At 38.5% G+C, this 24683-nt stretch overlaps 2 protein-coding genes across 2 annotated transcripts in view; one reads left to right on the top strand and one right to left on the bottom strand.

Moving 5' to 3' along the window:
• Positions 1 to 573, bottom strand: part of LOC6652420 (sugar transporter SWEET1) — a 1330-nt gene extending 757 nt beyond the window's left edge. Inside the window, exons 1-3 of the mRNA XM_002074568.4 lie at positions 409 to 573; positions 255 to 332; positions 1 to 146 (exon numbers count right to left, since the gene is read on the bottom strand). The exon at positions 1 to 146 is cut by the window's left edge and continues 84 nt beyond it. Coding sequence (XP_002074604.1) covers positions 1 to 146; positions 255 to 332; positions 409 to 485 — 301 coding nt within the window. The 5' untranslated portion in view covers positions 486 to 573. The remainder of the gene's footprint in view (positions 147 to 254; positions 333 to 408) is intronic.
• Positions 574 to 1141: 568 nt separating this feature from the next.
• Positions 1142 to 20538, top strand: LOC6652419. The gene is made up of 13 exons (XM_047009599.1): positions 1142 to 1493; positions 3808 to 3912; positions 3968 to 4128; positions 4430 to 5024; positions 5088 to 5300; positions 5356 to 5458; positions 5635 to 5885; positions 7651 to 7794; positions 10115 to 10313; positions 15606 to 15960; positions 16023 to 16620; positions 19812 to 20133; positions 20202 to 20538. Exons 1-13 carry the CDS (start codon positions 1401 to 1403, stop codon positions 20450 to 20452), a joined length of 3390 nt encoding a protein of 1129 aa, XP_046865555.1. The 5' UTR covers positions 1142 to 1400; the 3' UTR covers positions 20453 to 20538.
• The last annotated feature ends 4145 nt before the right edge of the window (positions 20539 to 24683 follow it).

The following is a 24683-nucleotide window of genomic DNA, read 5'->3' on the forward strand; positions in this document are numbered from 1 at the left end:
CAAATTGTTTGACATAACAGCGTTTATTAATTGTAAACACGTAGAAGACCAAAGTATAGACGAGAAACAGAGTTGCTCCAATTACATTCACTAGAACAATGCTTTGCTCGTTGGTTAAGACGCCGTAGCGCAGCCAAAAGCTACAACTGTTTAAACAAGCAAAACAAGAAACGAATTCAGAATTTGAATATCAGTAAGACCTTTAATAACACCATTGGATGTCGACGTCAACAGTTCTTTTTTAGAGAACTTACGATAAGAAGCCGCAAATAAAGGGAAGACCGGAGGAGTCGCCCGTGCTTTTCTTTTGTATATATTTTCGGCATACAATGCTAAAAGCGGGAAAAAGGTTAAAATTATATGAATTATAGTTCGTTTCAAATTATTGTGTTTTATAATTTAACTCACGATCCTGAAAGGAATTGAAAGACAGTGCTAATCACCGCCGTGGTGGATAACAGCGAATCATAGGCCAACGCTGACATATCTTAAGTTGTTTATGGATAAAGCTATATACTAAATTATAGACGGTTGTTAACGTCAACAAAAGAAACAGCTGATGATTGCAGCAAAGCATCATCAGTTCTATTATATATCGATTACAGCATCGATAGTATCGATTTGTAATGATAATAAATATGTTACCTCAAAAAACTGATCTACAGAGTATTTCTACTAGTTGTACAAGATTCCCACTGATTCCTATCTTTTTGTGGCATGGTGCATTCCAAAGTTCGGTTGACTTCTTAGTCGATATTTTCCATATCGAAATGTTTTTCAATTATCGGAAAAACGTATAGCGCTGCCAGATAAAAATTGTGTTATTATTCAGTTCTGTTGTATTCTGAACTATATCTGTTCTCTAAAATCAAGAAATAATGTAAACCTCAACAATATTTTCGATTTTTGAGAATAGTGCGAACACAAGTTTCAAAAAGCGCGCGTATTCAAGTATCCGATATTTGGCATCTGGCTACGCTATCTGAAAATTTGACAGCTTCTTTTAGCCGTAGATAGCTACTTTTAGCTATAATCCCGCTAAAAACATGATTTTCTTTTGTTAATTGCACAAAAACTACATAATAAATCGCCAAGGCGCACCTGAGGTCGTGCTCGTGGAATTTTTCTCTTTTGTTTGATACCAAATTTATGTAGTTTAAGCGAGTTTTGGGCCCGAGTAGTTATAGTATTTACCAAATATTTACCTTGATAATTTCCCATAAATGTTATATTGTGTTCAGTTCGTTAATTTTTTTGTTGGGTTCATGTGGCAAGCGCGAAAGTGATGCGGTTTATTTCTTAACTGTTTTTGGGTTACACAAACGCCGGCGGCAGCAATAAAATTTTTATTAACAATTCGGTGCCTTATAAAGTGTTTGTGAAGTGCTTTCTATTTAAATATGGCTAATAAAAGTAATTATGGCCAACATCAAGCAGAAGTCCAACAATTAAATCCCCAAAATACAATAGAGTTGATAGCAAGGCAGCAACAGGTGAGATGGTATAAACACTAAATTTTCTGACTCTCCTTCTGTACTATCTTGCACACTTAAAATTTTAAAATTAAGCTGCACCGATATATGTATAATTGAAATGGCGGGACTTCTTTCCATTTGTGGTGATTCTTCTATTTTTTTTATATTGTCTTAAAATCTTTTACATTTTCGATTTGACTGAGACGAGTATAGAAATTTCGTTGTAGACTATGCTACTGCGGCTTGTTTAATTTTTTTTTTTTGTCAATAAATGTTTTCAATATTTTTTGATATTTTGTGCATTTTTATACCCTTGCAGAGGTTATTATAAAATTGGTCAGATGTTTGTAGCGCACAGAAGGAGACGTTTCCGACCCCACAAAGTATATATATTCTTGATCAGCATGAGAAGCTGAGTCGATATAGCCATGTCCGTCTGTGCAAATCTGGAGCAGATAAAGTATACTACTACTATATCATATATCAAGGGCACAGCCGAAGTTTGCTTCTTTGATATTTACTTATAAAAATCCGCGATTAGGAGCCTTTGAGTCTTTTACACCAATACACACATACTACAATCTTTGGCAAATATATTTACATACATATGTACATACTACATTTGAAAAACAAACTTACACATATTTGATAAACCTCATCCAATAAAATGTAAATTGTCGTATCGACTTTGGATTACCCTCTAGCAAAGTTAAATCTTTATCGAAAAACACATCTATTGACGAATTAGCTTCTACGTTTTATAATCAATTTCGAATTTTAAATCAATATCGCCAAATATCGGAATTTGAATATATGTATTTTATATTGAAGAGAGAAAATTGTTCTTATTTCTTAGTTAATATACCATTTTACGGTGCCACAGGGTATAAGAACGTTGACATTGAAACTGTGTCAGGCGATATTTTTATACTTTTATATACATATGTACATTTTGGTATGTGTGTATACTTATGCTTTTTTGTATAGTTTTGCCAAATACCATCCAAGTAAATTTCTTAATCAATCCTTATCAATCCATGCTATAAATTAATTTGAGATAACAAATATGTTTTTGGAGTATGCAAATATGTATAAATTCAAAGCACTTTTGAACTCGTCAAAAAATGTGTTCAAGCATTTTTTAATAAATTATTTCGCATATACTTTAGGTCAAGAGTATCTCTAATTAGAGATTTTTAAACACAAAAGTCGTAAATCAAGAAACTGAACTGTCAAAAAATATTTAATTAGACTTCTTTAAAAGTCACCTTCATAAAAATTACGCTTTGCCGGTGTTATCATTAATGCAAGCTAAAGTTCACTTCTTTTGTACTTTTTTCAACTACAACTAAACACAGTATAAGAAATTTTCGATTTTTATACCATACACCCATAGGGTGAAATGGTATATTAAAGTCGCCAAAATGTATGTAACAGGCAGAAGGAAGCTTCTCCGACCCCAGAACATATATATTCTTGATCAGGATCAACAACCGAGTCGATCTAGCCATGTCCGCCTGTTCGTCCGTCTGTATGAACACGCAGATCTCGGAGACTATATGAGCTAGAGCCACCAAATTTGGTATGTAGACTCGTTTTGGCCACGCCCCCTTACGCCCCCCGAATTTATATAAAACTATTTTTCTTAAAAAGTATAACAGATAGAGACATCATATTTGGTTTATATACTCGTTTAGTTAGCGCGCAGAAAATAATTGTTCCAACTTTTTGACACGTCCCCTTCCGCCCCCGGAATTTACATAAAACAGATTTTCTTAAAAACTATGAAAGCTACCGACATTAAATTTGGTATGTAAACTAGCCTTATAGACGCGCAGATATTGACTATTTAAAAATTTTGACACGCCCATTTCCGCCCCCACAAATTAAACAAAACAGATTTTCTCGAAAACTAACAAAGCTAAAGTCACCAAATTTAGTATGTATACTATATACAGAATATATATATTTTAATATGTTGCCACGCCCACTTCCGCCTCCATAATTTAGAAAAAACCGATTGGCTCTTGCAATTTTTTGAGCATCGCAATCAAATTTTGCAGACTAACTAATCTTATCTATATCTACCGAACTACCAAATTTTATTGAAATCGGACTAGAAACATGCAAAATATGCGTATGAACGTATTTGGCTACGCGATCCATAAGGGCAGAATTGGCCGTTGATAGAATTGACAATTTGATAGACATACATTTGGTTTTCGAAATTTTAAATATTTGTTTCACCTGGTGTACGGTATACCCAAGTCGGCGAGTCGACTTACTTCATTTAAGTTTAATTTAATTTTTGTTTTTATTTTGCTACTCCTAGCGATCCAAATGGGGTAAGCTGCTCATATTGGTGGCTTTTGCAACAACAATTGGCGGTGCGGTTCCAACTGGCTATTGCATAGGCGTTATCAATGCGCCCTCTAAGGTACTAAGTTCAAAATTGTTCAAATCGATTCAATTAATTTTGTGTACCTTTACAGTTAATGAAAAATTGGTGCAATCAAACGTTGCATGACAAATATGGAAGCGATTTGAGTGTAAGTTCCTTAGATTTGTTATGGTCATCGATAGTTTCAATCTTTCTGGTTGGAGGCGCCATCGGATCGTTGGGTGGGGCTGGAGTAGCTAATAAATTTGGCAGGCAAGTTAATCGACTGATAAGATTAAAGTGTAATTCTTCGTCACTTATAAGTTTTTGCTGTAGAGGCTGACAACTTTAATGAATGATAAATGCAAATTATGGTATTTGCATAATGTGAGACGCATTTTCATTTACAGTATAGAAAACAGGCAAGCCAACTTATTGTTGGACGTAATTCATTGAAAGTACTTTTTATATAAAATAAAAAAAAGTTTTTCCCCTACTTCACCTATCAGCTAGCGCATAGAATTTAAAGTGTACAAAGGATCGATTTAAAATAATTAAATTCTTTCCATTATAGAAAAGCCTGTTTTCTCATTTGTGGTGTACTGTTTACCATTGGAGCTGTACTCTTCTTCCTTTGCCGTGCGGCCAGTTCAGTTGAAATGCTCGTAATTGGGCGATTCATTGTTGGCCTCGCATCTGGTTTGGTTACAGCTACATTGCCCATGTACCTATCGGAAGTTGCACCTCTATCTGCGCGCGGAACTTTGGGTGTGTTTTGTGCCGTAGGCGTCACAGGAGGTGTGGTGGTGGGTCAAATTTGCAGTCTAGTCAATGTTTTTGGCACTGAAGACCTTTGGCATTATGCGTTGACTGCTTACATGCTGTTAATTGTTGCCTGCTATTTACCTTCATTCGTCTTTCCGGAAAGTCCGAAGTTCCTCTACATAGTCAAGGGGGATCACGCAGCTGCCCGTCGTGAGCTTACCAGATTGCGTGGCTTAAATGATGATGACTTGATTTCGCAGGAGATAGCTGAAATGGAGGCAGAGGCCAACGCGAAGGTGCAATCTAGCAGTTTCTGTGATGTGCTGCGGGACCCGAACTTTTTATTGCCCATATTCATTGTCTGCTGCTTCCATGGCGGTCAACAATTGTCCGGAATTAATGCGGTAAGTTGTTGTGGATACCAATAAGTTGATTTTTAATTAGTACAAAAATATTGACCATTGCAGATTTTCTATTATTCAGTATCTATTTTTGAGAAGGCCGGATTATCTACGGTAAATGCTCAGTGGGCGAATTTGGCAGCCGGAGGACTGAATTTGATGATCTCATTGCTCGGGCCAATGCTAATGGCCTATTGTAATCGACGCACTCTTATGATGTTTTCCTGTGGTTTATGTTCTATATTCTTGTTTACCATTACCTTTGTCCTCTACTATATAGTGAGTAAAAGGATCTCAACTAATATTACGATAATTAAAACTATTCTTACGGTAGGACTTTGTCAGCTGGTTTGCCGCCGCTTGCATATTTTGTATTATGGGCTACATATTCTTTTATCAATTTGGCCTGGGTCCGATTCCTTACTTTATTGGTGCAGGTAATTGAACAGACAAAATCGCGACGTTTTTTAATTTTCTTTAATTGAGTAAGCTGAAGCTTATTTATTTGTTTATTTATAGTAACGCAAGGTCGTCAAAGACAATATTGATGACAATGTTTTTCTTATTTTTCTCTAACCAACTTATTGGCATCAAATTATTTTTCAATTTGCAGAACTCTTTGAAGTGGCTCCCCGTCCTGTAGCAATGTCTATGGGAAGTCTGGCATCATGGACTTGCAATTTTGTAATTGGTATCTCATTTCCCAGTCTTCAAAATGCCTGGGGTGCATTTGTCTTTCTACCGTTTTCCATAACGTGCGTTCTGTTATGTTTGTTGACGAAATTCTATTTGCCGGAAACGCGTGGACGCGATCCGTCCGAAGTAGCACCACTTGTCTCGAAAGGCTTTCGCTCGAAAGTGAAATAGAGCTATAGCGCGATTAGTTTAAGTACTCTAAACTTAAAGCTAAGGACCAACTGCCATTGGGGATATCAAGCCTTTAAAGTTCAATGCTCAGTTAATACTTATTTAATTTTAGTAACATTTTTGTAAAATATAGAAAAAACAAATGAAGAAACGTAACTGTGTTTCCTATCATCGTGACAACCATACCACACATGCGTGCCAATCGCAGCACGCAGCATAGGGAAAAATAAGAAAAGGAAATGGAAATGATATTTGGAAGGTTTTGTCTGTGCATTGATGAATTGATGATACAGAAAAAGAGTTTGGAACATGTAAAAATATTATGGCCAAGGACTGCAAGAGTATATAAACTTCGGCACAGCCGAAGTTAGCTTCTTTGATATCTAAAATAAAATTTGGGAAGATGCATGAAATGTACCCTGAAATGGAAATTTAAAATAAATTAAAAAGAAAACGATACGAAGACACACGTACCTATGCTTAATGACTTTGGCACACGATATGCTATCTCGCTTACTCTTACAAACACACGTGCACTCTAGCCTACGGTCAACTCCGGCCTTTTGGTCCGCCTAGTAAAACACTTTTATATCAACTAACACAGTAGCCGACAGATAACAATTAATTGAAGAAAAGTAAGCTTAGCCTTAGACGCAACCAAACATCGCCGATCCGGTGGAGGTGTTTCATTTCCACAAGGTGCCAGCTTTGCCCCGATTCCCAGCCAGTGTGGTCAGGGAAGAGTTGCAAGCAATGCGACGTCCAAAATATATTCTTCGTTTCGGTTCGTTGTAGATTATAATCAATAATTATTGAAAAGTATAGCGCGAAGAGAAGTGACAGAAAGATGAGGAGAGATAAGGTGAGAAAGGTTGTTAAAGGATTGGCAAAGAAAAAGTTTGGCATCTACTAAGGTGAATAGTAGATGCTGACAAAGAGAATCGAAGAAGAAAGAGGATTAGTCGATTCAAGGGACCTACATATATAGAAACTGAACGGAAGACGTAATAATTTTTACAAATAGCTTAGGTATTGCGGAAAGTTTGTTGATGCCAAGGTAGTTAGAAATATCCGATTTGTTGCCCATTTTATGAAGCGTAATAATAAAAGACTCGTTCCAAATATTTGTGGAGAGGCGGAAGGATCCAATGGGAATACAACTTTTGGCGGGTGCCAATTTCTTTGTGGTATGGTGAGCTGATGAAAAATTAAAACGCGCGGGACTTCGTTTAATATATTAAGTTTATTCACTGATATATTTCGATTTTAGATATATATACAGAAGTTTCGAATGTAAGGGAAAAAAGAACGGGTGTTCGAATCAAAGTCTCGTACCAGATTGAAGATGGCGATTCCCATCATAATCCAAGTCCCGCTCCTTAGAGTGACCGTATCCGCCGAGGATCAAAAAACCCTCCTCACTCCTCACTGCTGTTCACCCGGTGGCGTGAACATACCGCCCCCCTTGCAACATGTTGCAATTGTCACCCTGTACATATATAGGATGGGGGACGGCAGCGTCCTGGAGCGCCTAGATTCCACAGGAACCGGAGCCGACCCATCCGAACACGGTGCTTTGGGCTGCGGAAGTACCGCTATGACCGGGCACACAGCCTGGTTGCATGACCTCAGGATAGAGGTCCGACCCGAGCACAACGGACACCGACGCCGGCCGATAAAAATTGGGTTCGGCCAGGATCAGAGTGGATAGTTTTCCACGGACCGACGCTGACACGTCCCGGATGGGAGTGCGGATGAGCAGATCCTCTTCTACACGGAAAATGATGCTCCGCCGGAACGTAGGATCGGACCTCGATTCGACGACGGCCGTACAAGCTTGGTCGACACCGACTTTGGTCACGGTCCCGTAACTGGCTGCGACGCCGGGCTAGGGAGCGTCGTCTGGGTAACCACCCAGACCAACCGGTCGGCCATATGGAGCAGTGTGTGGTGGTGTTGCCCGCACCGTCGGCATCCGTGACGACTCTGGCACGCGTCGAACGAGTGGTCGTATGCCAAGCAATTAGGGCAGTACTTGTTGATAAGCACCGCCCGGAGCCGCTTTTCAGCTCGGAGGTTCAGAAAACATTGACACTGCCGAAGTGCGTGAACTCGCCGACAGACCCGGCACCGGCAAGAGTTTATCCTGTGCGGACCAGACTGATTGCTGCTACGGTGCGGCAACGCGTGGGGGCCATGTCGCTGTCAAAAGACGATCTGAAGGACTGAAACGAAAAGAAATTACGGAGGGGAAAGTGGATTAGTCGATTCAAGGGAACGAACAACATGCACGGAGACGAGGACATTCGGAAGGAACAGAGAAGATCATGGAGCCATTATGGCTTTTTAGGCTCAGGACCACTGTTGTCTTGCAACAGCATGAGCTTCGCAACGGGTCTTCGGATAGACCCACGCGCTGTTTTGATTTCCACTTATTCCGTTTGTGGAGCTCCTTAAGATATTCGTTCTTCCAAAGGCGGCAGAAAGCATGATGGATTGCCTTCAGTCGCTGCCATCGGTTGATTAGCGACATAGGTTCGACTAGAATCTCAGGCTCCGCAATGGATAAGAGAGGTCCTCCAATAAGGAAATGTCCCGGGCTCAATGCCGGCAGATCCTCTGGGTCCTCGCTCATGGGAGAAATTGGCCTGGATTTCAGACACGCCTCGATTCGACACAGGAGAGTGGAAATTCCTCGAACGTGTACTGAACATTAGACGAGGACTTGTAAAATAGGGTCACTAACCATAGAACACATAGATGGGACAAACTCATGATTTTTTGATTGCAAACGCTAGCCTAGTCATGGAACCCCAGAGAACTTCGGGAAAACCCGAACGCTCGTACTCTCAATGAGAGCGTAAAGTGGGGAGAGGGCCAAGCAGCTACGAAAAAATTTTAGTCTAGCACAGACTACAGAACGACGAAGGCAGGCCTATGTCGCTTGTGATTTCGTTCTGTCTATGTATGTGTACACTCGTCTGTACATGCTCAGGCTTCGTAGTGTGTGTGTGACGTGAAGTTGTACAACATCGCATTTCAACAGCTCGCTCGACCAAAATTTTTAAGTTTCGACAAAACAGCGGCAATGCGAATAGGATATGCCCCTGTGGAAAGAATATCAAGAAATATTGGCATCCGCTTCGTATGTATCCCGGTGGCTGTACCGATAGAGTGCTCGCTTGGCGATCGGAATATCCCTGGTTCGATTCCCAACTCGAAATCGTCGTCGGCTTAAATACGGTTTTTTTCTATTTTATAATTTTGTTTTTTTTTTGTTGATTATTTTGTTTCTTTATTTTTTGTTTATTTTTCTTTTTTATTCTATTTTTATTAAAAAATATAAAAAAAACCTTATTGGTCGGTTTCGAGTTGGGAATCGAACCAGGGACATTCCCCAAGACACATCTCCAAGCGAGAACTCTATCAGTACAGCCACCGGGATACATACGAAGCGGATGCCAATATTTCTTGATATTCTTTCCACAGGGGCATATCCTATTCGCATTGCCGCTGTTTTGTCGAAAATTAAAAATTTTGGTCGAGCGAGCTGTTGAAATGCGATGTTGTACAACTTCACGTCACACACACACTACGAAGCCTGAGCATGTACATACGAGTGTACACATACATAGACAGAACGAAATCACAAGCGACATAGGCCTGCCTTCGTCGTTCTGTAGTCTGTGCTAGACTGAAATTTTTTCGTAGCTGCTTGGCCCTCTCCCCACTTTACGCTCTCATTGAGAGTACGAGCGTTCGGGTTTTCCCGAAGTTCTCTGGGGTTCCATGACTAGGCTAGCGTTTGCAATCAAAAAATCATGAGTTTGTCCCATCTATGTGATCTATGGTTAGTGATACGGTCTTAAAACTTTTGACCCCAGCCTCCCACAGTCCTCCCGCTCGGCGGAATGTGGACATTGTCTCCGTTCCACAAAACGAGAGAAGGCTGCGAGAAATCTTTCAGTGGTGAGGTCGGAGGTAGCCTCGAGATGGATTGCCTTTGTGCTGAAACACACAAAGACGCAGACATAACCCTTCGTAATAAGACACGTACGCCCGGTGTAATTCTTGATCTCGAAAGGCCCTGCGAAGTCAATGCCCGTGTGGGTGAAAGGTCTGGAGTACGTGATGCGCTCTCGAGGGAGACCACCCATCATTTGAGTCTGTAGTCGTCGACGATGAACGATGCAAACTTTACACCCCTTGATGTGGAACTTCACCAGTTTCTTAATCCGTGGAATCCAGAATTTGGTTCGCAGATACCGCACCATTATTTGATTGCCGCCATGCAGCGTGATGCGATGGGCGAATTCGACGAGCAGGCGCGTAAAATGGGTACTATAGGGGAGGAGAACAGGAGACGTTTGTTGTACCGGAGGGATTCAGCGGCTCGGAGTCGTCCACATGAGCGGAGTATCCCATGTTCGTGGCCAAAGGCCCGTATCTCCGCGGCGTAGTCTCGACGCTGAAAGATCCGAATCAAGGCCCGCTCAGCGGAGAGCAATTCGTCATTGTATGTATGCGGTGACTCGTAATGGGCTACCATAGTCCGAGAACCGTTCGCTAACGTCGTCGAGCAGAGTGGTTGCGGTAGTGTGGCACTGGACTCATTGCTCCAGCTGAGTGTCTAGAAGTTCACTATTGAGAGTTGGGCAGCACTCGGGATCCCGCCGAAGCCAGTCCGGCCCATGCCACCAGAGGCTATTGATAATTCTGCCGCGGAGACTCAACGGCTTGCCAGATCAATACTTTTGGAGATGCTAGATACTCGATTGGCCGCAAAAGTGGACCAACTGCACGGGGGCTTAGTAAGCCAAGCTAACAAAATGGTAGAGTCGGTACAAAACTGGAGGAATTCGTGCCATTGATTCAGAAGGAGAGGCGGCAGAACGTCATCCCAGCCAAGTTCGGTTAACCAGATTTGCTGCATGAATATCTTCGCTCGAATAACAAATGGGGCTAGCCAGCCGGTGGTGTCGAAGAGCTTAGCGATATGGGACAGAATGGTGGGTCCGCTACGGTGAAGAAGAAGACGTCCTCGGCGGCTTGCCAGCGAATTCCCAAGGTTTTCGCAGTGCTCGCATCTTCCAAGTAGGTGCCCTCTTGGGATAGCCTGAAGTACTTCCTTCTTATTGGAAGTCCACTTCCGAAGCGGGAGGCCCGCAGATTGAATGGCTGCTTGAAGGAAAACTATAAATATCATTTGATATAAGGAATAACCGAGATAATGGCTTAGATAAGGAAATCGAACAAATTTAAGGGACGTAACTATGAATAATATTTGGACCGGATACGAAGGAAGACGTCATAAATGATAAGCTAGAGATAATACAGTCTTTAGTAATACTAGGAAAAACCACACAATTTAATTTTTCCTGGGCTATAAGTAGCTCAAATCCCTTGCTCAATCCTTTGCAACGAACAGGAGGAGACGTTTCCGATCCCATAAAGTATATATATTCTTGATCGGCATGAGAAGCTGACTCGATATAGCCATGTCCGTCCGTCAGTGCCGTATGCGTTTGACCCAGCCATTTTAAAAGCTATTGGGATGAAACTTGGGATTTGAGCTACTTATAGCCCGGGAAAAATAAAGTATGAAAATTGTCAGGATCGGACCACTATACCATATAGCTATATAATGATCATTATCAAATCAACAGAGCACATGCATACACACACAGACAAAACGCTACATAAACTGTATGTGTATGCGTGCCGTGCTTTGCTTAGGAAATTGTTATGTATGTGACCCATCTCTAAGAAGCTGTTATCGTCGCACTGTTAAAAGGTCTGTTAACAGCTGTACTCCTCAGTCGTTGTACTAATTACTTCGGAACAACATCGGACTCCCCTGCTACAACTACAAGGGAACTTCTACTACTACAACTACGGGGGACTTCTACTACTACCGCTACGAGGGACTACAACTACTACTGCTACTACATTTCCCAGATTGTACTGTACCATCATCTTATTAATAAACAATATATATGTATATGTTTGCACATACACAAAAACGAGTAAAAATTTGAAGGTTTTGTTTGTGAATTGATGATATGAGTTGCAGGGAAAGAAATTTCAAAATGTAAAGATATTATTGCCAAGGACTGCAAGGGTATATAAACTTCGGCATAGCCGATATTTATATACTAATATACTTTGATATTTTTTAACCTTTTAAAATATCTCGATTTAATGTTACGGACTTTTGAAAGCCTACGTGTGAACCAGACCGGCGCACTAGAGACGGTACAGACATTTAAATAAGGAACGCATTAGTCGATTAGAGATTAAGAGCAGAGTAGAAAAAGTAGAAATACCAAATACTAATCGAATAGAAATGACCAATCGAAAGAGGAAACCAGAGGGCCGTGGCTAACTTCGACCGCGTCAAAGTTTGTATACCCTTGCTACTTTTTTGGTAACTCTTTCCTTTTCAAAGTGGAAAAACGTTTTATCTAAAAAGGCTAATGTTTCCGAAAGAACGGCCTACAATCTTAGCATAGGAAAAAACTGAGATATTGATCAAAGTCACTGTTTTCCAACGATCGTTCCTATGGGAGCTATATGATTTAGTTACCCGATCTTTATCAAATTCGGCACAGTCATTTACAGATATATTTAACTAACAAATGTTTAATTTGAAAGCAATCGCGTCAAAAGTAACGAAGTTATTGACAAAAGTCACTGTTTTCGAAAGATCGTTCCTATGGGAGCGATATGATATAGTCACCCGATCTTGATCAAATTTGGCACAATCGTTTATATGTGTAATTAACTCACCAATATTAAATTTCACGACAATAGCTCAGAAAATAACGAAGTTATTAAGAAAAGTCACTGTTCGTGACTTTGTCATTTGTATGGGAGCTATATGATATAGTGATCCGATCCGGCTGAGTCCAAGATATACGCCTGCAGTATATACAAGCTTACATGCAAAATTTCAGCTCTGTAGCTCTTACGGTCTAGGAGGAGTTTGCGTTGATCCGGACAGACGGACGGACGAACATGGCTATATGAACTCGTCTCGTCATACTGATCAAGAATATATATACTTTATATGGTCGGAAATGCTTCCTTCTATGCGTTGCACACTTCTGACCAAAATTAAAATTTGCAAGGGTATAATAAGGTTGTTAAGAAGGTTGAAATTGTTTTACGAAAACATCTACGACGAGAAACTGAGATGCAGTTCAATGAATTAGTAACCGAATTATAAGAAATAACAACTTCAATGGTAGGGTGATAAGGATCTTCAGGCTTTACAAGGGGCTGTGTTTAAGATACAGAAATAACAGTGGGATCCGTGACAAAATTACGATTAAAGATTCTTTTAGAAGAGTTAAGAATTCAACTGGTATAACGACATTCAAGTAGGCTATCAGAAAAACATGTTGAGACGAAGAAATTATAAAAGAAAGATTATCATCAACCAGCCAAGAAATATTAGGCAAGTTAAAATCACCTAAGACTATAAGGAAATCTCAATCTTTAAGATGGCTAAAAATGGTTTGCAGAGCATCAGCATGGTGCATGTAGGTCATAATATCAGAAGCCGGAGGAACTTGGAAAGGTATACAAACTTGGGCGCAGCCGCGCTGATGTCAATCAAGGCCTTCTGGTTTAGAGTAGTTTTGAAAATATTGTAAATTTACAAATACACCTAGACGTTGCGTCGTTTCGTGTTGCGTTTTTTCGAAGTTACGTCGCTGCTTTATTAGTTCTAATTTTTACTGTGCGTCGTTATATTCTCGTTGTTGCGTTGTTTTGAATTCGAGTGTTTAACTTTTTTGTTCTAAATCAGCCATTGTGGCAACGCCAATATCAACTTTTACCAACACTGCCTTTGAAGTTTTGGCAGTTTTACTTTTTTCAACATTGACATCTAGCTTACCTACTTCTGTTTATAATTGCGTCTTGATGTCAAAACTCGGGGATGGTTTAGTAGAAATGTTCTACTTTAATAAACATTATCTCAGCAATATGGTTGGTGCATGGTATGTATACCTAAGTCGGCTAGACGACTCACTCACTTTTACACTGGAATTCTACATGAGTTACTTTAAACCGAGACATCAAAATCATCAAAATTGTGACATCATTTTTATAAAAACTATAAACATTTGATCAATAGAACTAATGCACTTATTTTCCAACATAATCGACAGTCTTTTTAACGTCAAAAATTAGATAAACAATTCACAAAGCATATTTTTAAAAGGCTTCACTAGGTTTTGCTTCCGCTGTGATGCGGTGCAAACTTGTGACTAACATTTGATATTCATCTTGACTAGTGAGTGTGTAAAGTCTTGAAGCTCAGTTTTGTTTCCTAAGTTATCACTATGTTTTGGTACAAAGCTACATTAATTAAATTCAAAGGTGAGGAACACATATTAACAATTTGTGTGCTAAGTCAACAGAGGCTACTATGATAAGAAAACATTAGAAGCAAAAACAAAAACGATATCTAGTTGAAGAGGCCTGGTGTACCTATGTATGTATGTATGTACATTTGTGCATACGTACTAGAGAGCTGCTCGGCTTCACTCAATACATATAAAAAAATGAATGGACTCGAATTGAATTGAATTGAGTGAGTGCTTGCTAACACTGGAGTGAATGTGTGTGAGTGTGAATGTATATTGCTTCTCATAACTCACAGCATCCATCGAAAAAAGTTCGAATGAATGAAGTATAAAGCCGAATGAAAAATTTGGCTAACACAATTCGAATTCGAATTCATTCGAGTTATAGCTTACAAATTTTGTACAGTCATTCCGTTTGTGTCGCTGAAAAGAAATGGAAGTGGAAACAGAAACCCCAGGCAACTCTGTATGTAATTTTCAGTGTTTTTTGTCTTTTGTTTTGTGTTGATTATTGTATTGTAGTAATATGGTTAATAAATTATTTTCTTTGTGCTTAGATATTATCTGTAACTGTGACCTGTCCATAAATGTTACCTATATAATTTTTTTCAGATTTAATTTAGTTTTATTGAAATATATAGGTTGTGAAAAGCGCAGAGAAAAATGCAGATGAAATAAAGAAAAAGATTGATAGTGGCATGTATAAGCTAATTGAGAAGAGAATTGTAGATGACTCCGGCTTTAAAAAGGTGGCGCAAAAAAAAATAAGAGTTTACATTTCATTGGTTTTTGTCTCTTTCTCTCTTTCTTTTCTATTATACAAATAAATAATATGAAAAACTACTTGGCAACTCGAATCCATTCGAAACCAACTCATTTTTCTTTACCTGTCACAATTCATTCAATTCTCTTTTGTGTTTTAGCTTTGTGTGTATGAGTCCTGTGCTAGAGCACTCACTCACTCATACTTTTTCGGCCTCGCACTCGAACTCACTCAACTCATTTTGAGCATTGTCAATTCGAATAAGGTTTTTTGACTACTCATGCAGCTCTCTAATACGTACATATGTTTTTAGGGTCGTGTATGGCAGCTATTTGTACTTCTGTTTAAGCAATTATATTGGCAATATAAGTATATGGATCTATATTTTGATTGATTTATACAGATAGTTAGATGTTCAAACATGTGCACACCCAGTGCTTGTAATTGTGACTGGTCTATATTTTAGTCTCACTTTATCATTAGTGGTAGAAAGAGCAAAATTTCGTAGTCAAGAATACGTCAAGCAAAAAAACTATCATAATAGTGATTTTTATATACTTTGTAATTAATAATAATAAGTTTGTCGCCTAAATCTTTTGTTTGTGATTCATACGTATTACTTTTTGGGGATCTGTCCCATTTTGCAGCCGGTGGTACGACCAAACATGAAGGACGGATGGACTCCGCTTTTGGTCGTCATTTGTATGACAATCACTGTCGGTACAGCTATCCCAGTGGGTTACTTTATCGGTGTGGTCAACGCTCCTGCAGAGTTGATCAAGAATTGGTGCAATGATATTTTGCTCAATGAATATGACACCACGGTTAGTTCGACACAACTGAATATAATATGGACATGCATTGTTTCTATATATCTAGTTGGGGGCATTGGAGGTTCCTGTTTCAGTGCCTGGTGCAGTGACAGGTATGGACGGTAAGTGATTTCAAATATGACTGAGCTGGTTAAACTACTATTAATACTACCTTATTTTGTAGCAAAGGTTCTCTTATTATCAGTAGCCTGCTCCTTATTATCTCAGGAATTCTCTTTACATGGTGTCGGACTGCCAAATCGCTGGAAATGCTAATGACCGGTCGCTTTATAGGTGGCTTGGCCTCTGCCTTAATCTTTACAGCTCAACCCATGTATCTGCTAGAATCGGCTCCCTCCCAGTTAAGTGGTAGCGTTGGTGTGTTCACTTGCCTAGGTATAACAGGAGGAATACTGCTTGGCCAGGTGATAACCTTACCACAAATAATGGGGAATCTGAATCTCTGGCACTATGCATTGAGCAGCTATACCATCCTGGTATTGCTGTCTTTAGTGCCTATGTGGTTTTGGTTTCCCGAAAGTCCACGTTGGCTTTACTTAATCAAACGTGATGCGGCTGGTGGTGCAAAGGCTTTGCGGCGTCTGCGTTCCGAAGAGAATGAAGATGTAATACAGCAGGAGCTATTGGAAATGGAATTGACGCTACGAGCAAATACAGAGAGTGCCTCGTTATGGAAAGTACTTACAGATAGAAAACTGTTCCTGCCCTTGCTTTTGGTTTGTTCCTTCCAGGCCACTCAACAACTAAGCGGTATTAACGCAGTAAGTTGGTCATCTAATTTTTAACCTATGTCAGATTTCATTTTTGTTTTTTTTTTTAAATTTCAATTAATCACATGACTTTTAATTCAGTTCGACTGCATATTGCCAGTAAAGTATTTATTTGTAAATTCTCAGATGTGTTAACTGGAACGTGATTTAGCTCAAAATCTTTGAGTTTTTAAGACATGCACCCAGAGTGTATTTAAACGTCGCACAGTGGGGCCTTTTGGCATTTTACATTGCAAAAATCACAGCTTCTAAACCAATGAACCGATTTTAAAAATTTAAAAAGCACATGATAAAGAATACCTTAAGCTTCAAAATCTTTATCAAAGGTGCTGGGTTTTCGTGGTGCTAATATTCAAGGTCAAAGTCAGAAAATATTTCCAAGCATGTTTTTCCTTTAAAAGTGGAGCGAAACCCGGTTTTTTTTAAATCAAAAATGGAATTTTTCATTGTTTTCAATGACTATGTATCATTTTTTAATGTTTTAATTTGATTTTTTAACATAATTACAAAAAGAAAAAAACAATTTTTAAAAATTTTTTTTTAGGTTAATTTTGAAAATTTGCTATTGACGGCTGATTTTCTTCAAATTAATTTTCAATATTTACATCAACATCTAATGAACTCAACGTTTCGGGACTATAGTTGCTATTTTCCAAATCCTTTCGTGATCGCACGTGTCTCAGAAAAGAGATGCAAAAAGTGGGTCCGAAGAGGCTGCTAGCATGTTAAAAAGGTCTTCATTTTGTCTAACACGAGAAGTTTTTAATGTATTAGTGTATCTGAACCTTTTGTAGCCCTTGTTTTTACTTTCCTGTGCTTCTTCGGATAGCTCTCCAATTGGTGAACACTGAGATTCTGTTAAATCCTTTACGTGAGCCAAAATCCTATGTACCGTTAAGGTTAAGGATACAATTCAGTCAAAAGTTGAGCAGTTTCACCATTTCCTTGAAATTTATAACATTCAAGATAACAGCTAACCTTTTAATAATTTTTTTACTAACACCTGTTATTAAAGATGTCATCTCATCATTTTCAAAAAATCTCCTTAAAGTATTTCCATTATTCGTGTTCCTGTATCCGGGCTTTGGGCAGTCAACTTTCAGTCCTAGCTTCCGAGAGAATTCAGCATCTATAATCTTCTTCCTACTCTGTATATCCTCACGAGGTGTATTATCCGTTTTTATTTGTCCTGGCCGAGGAAGTGTGTAAGCTAGCTTCAGAATAAAATTCATACACTTTATTCTGCAATGTAACGAAGACATTCCATATTCGTAGCAGTTCTCCTCATTCTTTTAGAGTTTTTTTTTTGCAAATTGGACACATCAATGTTTGGGAGGTCTTTTTTAATTTCGCTTAAGACTTTTTCTTGGTGTAAATAATTTGTATTAATTAGGTAAAAACTTAATAAGGTGCGTATCAAAATGATAAGACACTTGGTTTTTCTTGAATATTTTTAAAATTAAGGCACCTACTGGACTAAAAAACTTATGGAAATATTTAATAATGGAACAGAAAAGCGTTTTAACCCATTTTATTCAAATATTTTAACAACAAATGGTTTTTTTTCAAAAAAATATAAAATGCTGTATTTTCAGTTGTATCAAAATTATAAGACACCTTCGGCTGTAGCACTTAAATATAAAAAAAAAAATTATAAAATTAATAAGAAACGATATTTTATAGATTTATTGTTGATCCTTGGCATCTACCAACTTCAAAAATTATTTTTTCCATAGAATCTGACAATTTTTGAAGTAACTCTGGCTCTAAAGAACGCCACTCCCTAAAAATCGATAGATTTTTTTAGTTAATCTCTACTAAAAATTTGCTTCCGATTCGGTTAACTTAACTTTTCTTAATGTGTCTTATAATTATGATACAACTGCAATCAGACAAAATTCTTCCATTTCCACGAAAAACTAATGGTGGTACTCCAGAGAATGCTAAAAATAGCAAGTAACGGTTATATTTTGCAGCTTATTCTTTGATCTATCTATCTCAATATTTGTTTTTGTAAAATTCCAAACAACATGTAATTGGCGATGAAATGAAATCAAATTTTTTGACTGTCTTATCATTTTCATACGCACCTTATTTACATCCAATTTGGTAAACAGAAATAAAACCTACAACTAGGACCAATTTTTCATCAACTTAAATAACATTTACCTGCCTTGTCAGTTTTTCCAAAGCAGGTAATTTGTAATCTAACATTGTAGAAAGGCATATATATGAACACGTAGTATTTACAAAACAGCATTACGCAATGTTATCATTTAAATACAGCCAAATACGCATGCGCTCTTCATCTCACCTTAGTTTAATGGCTTCTGCAACGGTGTCGCAGGGCTCCGCATATTGGGACGATATACATCTGATAGGTAAATATTTCACCTACCTAGTGTATGTAGTCCGGTTGTGATAGTAGGTGATACTTGTTAGTTGTATTCCACCAAAGTTAAAAAAATGCCAATATTTAGTACATTTTTTAAATGCTTCTAGTTCAAAAACGATTATTAAAATTTATGAAACATGCTATTAATAAAGAACATACATACATAAAAATCCAAGATCGATTGTTGAAATCGCCCAATATTCAGTTTTAAAGTTCCGATTTTTTCTAAAAATTATCATTTATTTCCATTTACTAAAAATGACTCAACTTTGGGCGCCTCTAGCACCCATGAATCTCAACCGATTTCAACAATTTTTTGGATTCAAAATCTCTGAATATTCCCTATCGATTGTATATATCAGGCCAAACGCGATCATGCAAAAACTGATTTTTGCTATCCGAGTAGAGGCCCAAATGCGCGTCGCCAAAACAGGCAGAAGTAAAGTAAATAGTCATTGCATTGTTAATAACGCAGCCCAACCTAAGATACAAAATTAGATGTACCTAGCTAGTCTATACAAGCTATATACTCTAGATAATTTGTATATATAATTTGCAGGGGTGTAAGTGACCGTGGCAAAAATTTTTGATAAACTCAATTACTATACATATGTAGGTACTACACTACGCATACTCTTATAGTCTTTGTGGTCTAGGTGTTCCTACGGACGGACGGACGAACGGATATGGCTAGATCGACTTATTTGTTAATGCTGATCAAGAATATATATACTCTATGGGGTCTCGGCCAACACTAACTTATGTTTGTTTACTTAATTCCTTATAGATCTTTTTTTACTCCTTGTCCATATTCACCGATGCCGGATTCTCTTACTCTACAGCCACTTGGCTCAATTTAGGTCTAGGCGGCTTCAATCTGTGCTCCTCTCTCCTGGGACCTCTGCTAGTTCACCGAATTGCCCGTCGTCCATTATTGATGTGCTCTTGTTCCATTTGTGGGCTCTCTCTAATAGGCATGTCGTTTGGCCTGTACTTCTTGGATAAATCACCGAGTACTGTGTTGGCCTATTCGTGCATTGTCTTCGTTCTGTTATTTATATTGGGGTTCCAGCTTGGACTGGGTCCCATTGCATACTTTATTGGGTCAGGTGGGTCTGCATTAGTTTGAAGAAATGAAGTGGAATATCGTATAATGTATATATATTTTTAATTACAGAGTTGTTTGAGGATACGCCCCGTCCAGTCGCCATGTCGTTGGGTAGTCTATTCTCGTGGGTTGCCAATTTTCTAGTCGGGATGTTTTTCCCTTTGCTGCAGAGTGTCTGGAGCTCTTTTGCTTTTATGCCCTGCATGTGCGTTTGCATGTATTGTCTTATTTTAACCTGGAGATATTTGCCGGAAACACGAGGTCGAAAGCCAAAGGATGTCCAACCACTGATGAGTCAAGGATTACGGTCGAGACCGTAGTCGAATTATCTTGGTATAAAAAAAGCTAACGCTAATCATACTTTTTGTAATATGCAATTAAAATAAAATTAATGTATGTACATACATATCATAAAGCTTTCTGCTCTCTGACGTGACGGTCGTGTTTTTGCATAGCTCCTGAGTTTTTATTAATATTTATTGTTTTTTCTCAATTTTTAATTGTGCTTAATTTGTTTGTTTGGTGTTGTTCGCTTGACTCCCTTGTGTTTTATTTCCATAATTCGCCAAATTAATCAGTTTAAACAGTTTTTTCTTTTTCGTGATTAGTGTTTGGTGCATTTACATATTTTTTTTTCTTTTTTTTTTTTTCTCTTTCGTCATTGCTTCTGCAGTTGCTCCTCTCATCGCCCCCATCATACCATCAGTGCTAGTGGCTTTGTTGTTCTCTCTGCTTTGTGCTTGTGCTTAGCTTCTCTCCCGCGTAATCACTTTTGTAAGGCCGCCTCTCAAAGCTCGGCTTATAACTGTTCTTGCACTCTCTGTTGTGCTGTGCACTCTAGCTGTCTCTTTGTTTTATTTGTAATTATTGATTATTTATCAATAATTATCTTTGTGCTATGAATTTAATTTTTCTATATATTCTTATATATATATAATTTTATTTGCCATTCTTTCGGCTTTTCAATGGCTTGTTGTCTACCTAATTGCAAATATTCTGATCGTTTTGATGATCAGTATAGAGCAATATCTTGTTGGCTCTGCGATAATCTTATTCACTTAAAATGTGCTGGCCTCAATGGCCGCGACTACGACAAATTTTCTGGTTTGTCTGTGTCTAAGCCTGAGCTTGGCTTAATGCGCTGGACTTGCCCATCTTGTGCCAGCCAGCAGCTTGATTTTAGCCGTATGTATAGGGATCTTCGTTTAAGGTTTCTTTCTTTAAACAAACTGGCCAAACAGCTGTCAAACGAGTGTGACTCTAGCGTTCAATTATTGTCACAATTCAAATTTGTTCCACCTTCTGAGAAATTGCACAAGAAATGTACCCTTGAGTTGCCTCGTAAGCAGTCGCCAGCTCTCTCTATTACTTCCTCTCCGATTTTACTTTCGCCTACACCATCTTCTTGTCCCTCTTTATGCTCTTCTTTTCAGATTGAAGTACCCATTACAAGCCCTGGTGTACCTCAATCTATCCCTCACGGGAACTCTGATCAATCACAGGATCATGCCGGCTCTCAATCACTTGAGGATCCCAATGCTCCTCCGCCTCCACTAACTGTAGTGCCTCATCGCAAACAATTATTTATTTCTACGCTTGCTCCAGATACTTCTGAGTCGTCTGTGGCAGCTTACATTGGTAATATTTGCCCTGCTAAGGTTTTAATTCAAAAGTTTAAGTTTTCTAGGCCTCGCGAAATCTCCTCTTTTAAAATTACAGTACCAAATGAGTACTTCTCAGCTATGGTTGACCCTAATTTTTGGCCAGAGGGCCTAGTTGTACACGAGTTTGCGCCCAATAAGCGCTCTCGTCCGTTGCCTGTCCACCTTCCTACTTTATCTTCTGCTTCAAAAAACTAATAACGTCTAGTCTTTGCATTCATTATCAAAATGTAAGAGGACTTCTTACCAAGCTGTCGAACCTTTTCTGTGATAGCCAAACCTTTTCAGCTGACATATTAGCTTTCTCTGAAACTTGGCTTAACTCCTCTGTTCTAGATAATGAAATTCTTTCTAATAATTTTATTTCTTATAGGCTTGATCGTGTTGGTCGTCGTGGCGGTGGAGTACTCATTGCTGTAAACTCGAATCTGTCTTCAAGTGTGGTGCCCGTTGATCTCCCCTTAGGTGTTGAGTTTATTTGCGTCGAAGTTACATGTTCTAACTTTAGCCTATATATCTCTTGTTCTTATATTCCTCCAGCTTCTGATATCATGATCTACGTGCACCATGCTGATGCTTTACGAACTATTTTTGGTCGTCTTAAAGATCGTGATGTTCTTATAGTTTTAGGTGATTTTAACTTGCCTAATATTTCTTGGCTTGTTGATGATAGTCTATCTTTCTTAATTCCTTCATCTCAACATGTTTTTCTTGATAGCCTACTTGAATGTCCACTATATCAGTTGAATTCTTTCCTTAACTGTTCTAAAAGAATCCTTGATCTTGTTTTTGTCTCTGATCCCACTGTTAGTGCTGTATCGCAAACACAGCCACTAGTGAAACCTGAAGATCCTTATCATCATACCATTGAAGTTACTATTTCTTACAATTCCGTTACTAATTTATGTAAAAACATCTCAAATTCTCGTCGTAGATGTTTTCGTAAAACAAATTTCAATCTTCTTAACAGCCTTATTTTCTCTTTTGATTGGTCGTTTCTATTTGAGTGCTGCGATATAGATTGTGCAGTGAAGTTTTTCTATTCTGCTCTTAATTCTCTAATTGATAAATGCGTTCCTTATGTGAATGTCTCTACCGTCTCCAGCTCGCCAGTCTGGTTCACACGTAGGCTCTCTAATCTTCGTAACATTAAATCGAGATATTTTAAAAGATTTAAAAAAACTGGTTCGCGACTTGACTATGCAAATTATTGTATAGCCAAATCTCAATTTTGTCTCTTAAATACTCAATGCTACAACAATTATATCGTTCGCTGTAAGGCTGAATTTTATAATAACCCCAAAAGATTTTACAACTTTGTCAATTCCAAAAGACGCTCTAATGTCCTACCTTCCACCTTCAGACTTAACGACCTGTCTGCTAATAATGATTTAGATATTGCAGATCTGTTTGCTAAATTTTTTCAGTCGACATATTCTACTACTGTTTTGGATCCCACACCCTATCCCTTTTCAATCCCACATTTAAATTGTATGTTTTTTCCCAGTATTACTGAAGACTGTATTCTCTCTATCTTGTCATCTATGAAGTCTTCCTTCGTTCCCGGGCCTGATGATATACCTAGTTGCATCCTTAAAATGTGTTCTATTTCCCTATCTAAGCCTTTAGCTCGGTTATTCTTTATATCGAGTGAGACTTGTAGATTTCCTGATTTTTGGAAGGAGTCATTTATTATTCCGCTTTTTAAAAAGGGTAGCAAATCGGATGTTTCCAACTACCGTGGCATTGCCAAACTTTCGGCAATACCTAAACTGTTTGAGAAAATTATTACGTCTTCTCTTCAACATCTATCCAGATCCACTATTTCTCCTTGTCAGCATGGTTTCATGAAAGGTCGTTCGTCGCTTACCAACCTTTTAGAATTGACTACCCTTGTACACCATGGCTTCCGTAAAAAGTGTCAAACTGATGTTATTTATACTGACTTCAGTAAGGCTTTTGATACGGTTGATCATTCTTTGCTTCTCGCGAAACTTAACATCATGGGTTTTTCACCAAAATTATTGGGTTGGTTAAAGTCGTATCTTATTGGCAGAACCCAAAAGGTGTCTTTTCGTTCCTCGATATCTAAAACTGTTCGAGTTACGTCAGGTGTACCCCAAGGCAGTCATCTGGGCCCACTGTTATTTACACTGTTTATAAATGATTTGCCTTTGGCCTTGGCGCATTCACGCGTGCTCATGTTTGCGGATGACGTCAAGATTTGTTATTCCTATAATGATCCTTCTTTCCAACAGTACTTGCAATCAGATCTCGATGCGTTCTGTGATTGGTGCCACGTTATTAAATTACACCTTAATGCCTCTAAGTGTTCTTTTATGACTTTCAGTCATTTGTCTCCGCTCCTAGCTCATTACTCTATTAAGTCTGTTCTGTTAGATTGTGTTCCATCATTCAAAGACTTAGGCGTTATGTTTGACCCTAAACTTTCACTTAATGTTCATATTTCTTCAGTTGTCAACAGAGCAAGCAGCCTTCTCGGCTTCATTAAACGTTGGGCCAAAGAATTTGATGATCCCTATGTAACAAAGGTTTTATACACTTCGTTAGTTCGCCCTACTCTAGAATATTGCTCGCCAGTGTGGAACCCGCAATATGATGTTCACCAGCGTAGTATTGAATCGGTACAGAAGCAATTCCTTAAGTTTGCGTTACGCGGTCTTAATTGGGACCCGAGTCTTCGCCTACCTTCTTATTCTAGCAGACTTCTTCTTATTAATCTTCCTTCACTTTACAACCGTAGGCTCGTTTTTGGCATTCTCTTTCTCCATAAACTAGTCAACGGCGAAGTCACTTCTACTAATTTACTAGATACGCTATATTTTTGTGTTCCCTCACGTCGGACCAGAAACTTTTTTCCTATTCACCT

The sequence above is a fragment of the Drosophila willistoni genome (genome assembly GCF_018902025.1).
Source record: "Drosophila willistoni isolate 14030-0811.24 chromosome 2L unlocalized genomic scaffold, UCI_dwil_1.1 Seg168, whole genome shotgun sequence".
Taxonomy (NCBI): Eukaryota; Metazoa; Arthropoda; class Insecta; order Diptera; family Drosophilidae; genus Drosophila; species Drosophila willistoni.

Excerpts from the sequence above, each read along its gene's own strand:
- LOC6652419 (XM_047009599.1), top strand. The coding sequence starts at position 1,401 with ATGGCTAATAAAAGTAATTATGGCCAACATCAAGCAGAAGTCCAACAA. Across the intron at positions 5,459-5,634 it reads TCCTTACTTTATTGGTGCAG|AACTCTTTGAAGTGGCTCCC; the intron begins GTAATTGAACAG and ends TTCAATTTGCAG. Across the intron at positions 16,621-19,811 it reads AACTAAGCGGTATTAACGCA|ATCTTTTTTTACTCCTTGTC; the intron begins GTAAGTTGGTCA and ends AATTCCTTATAG.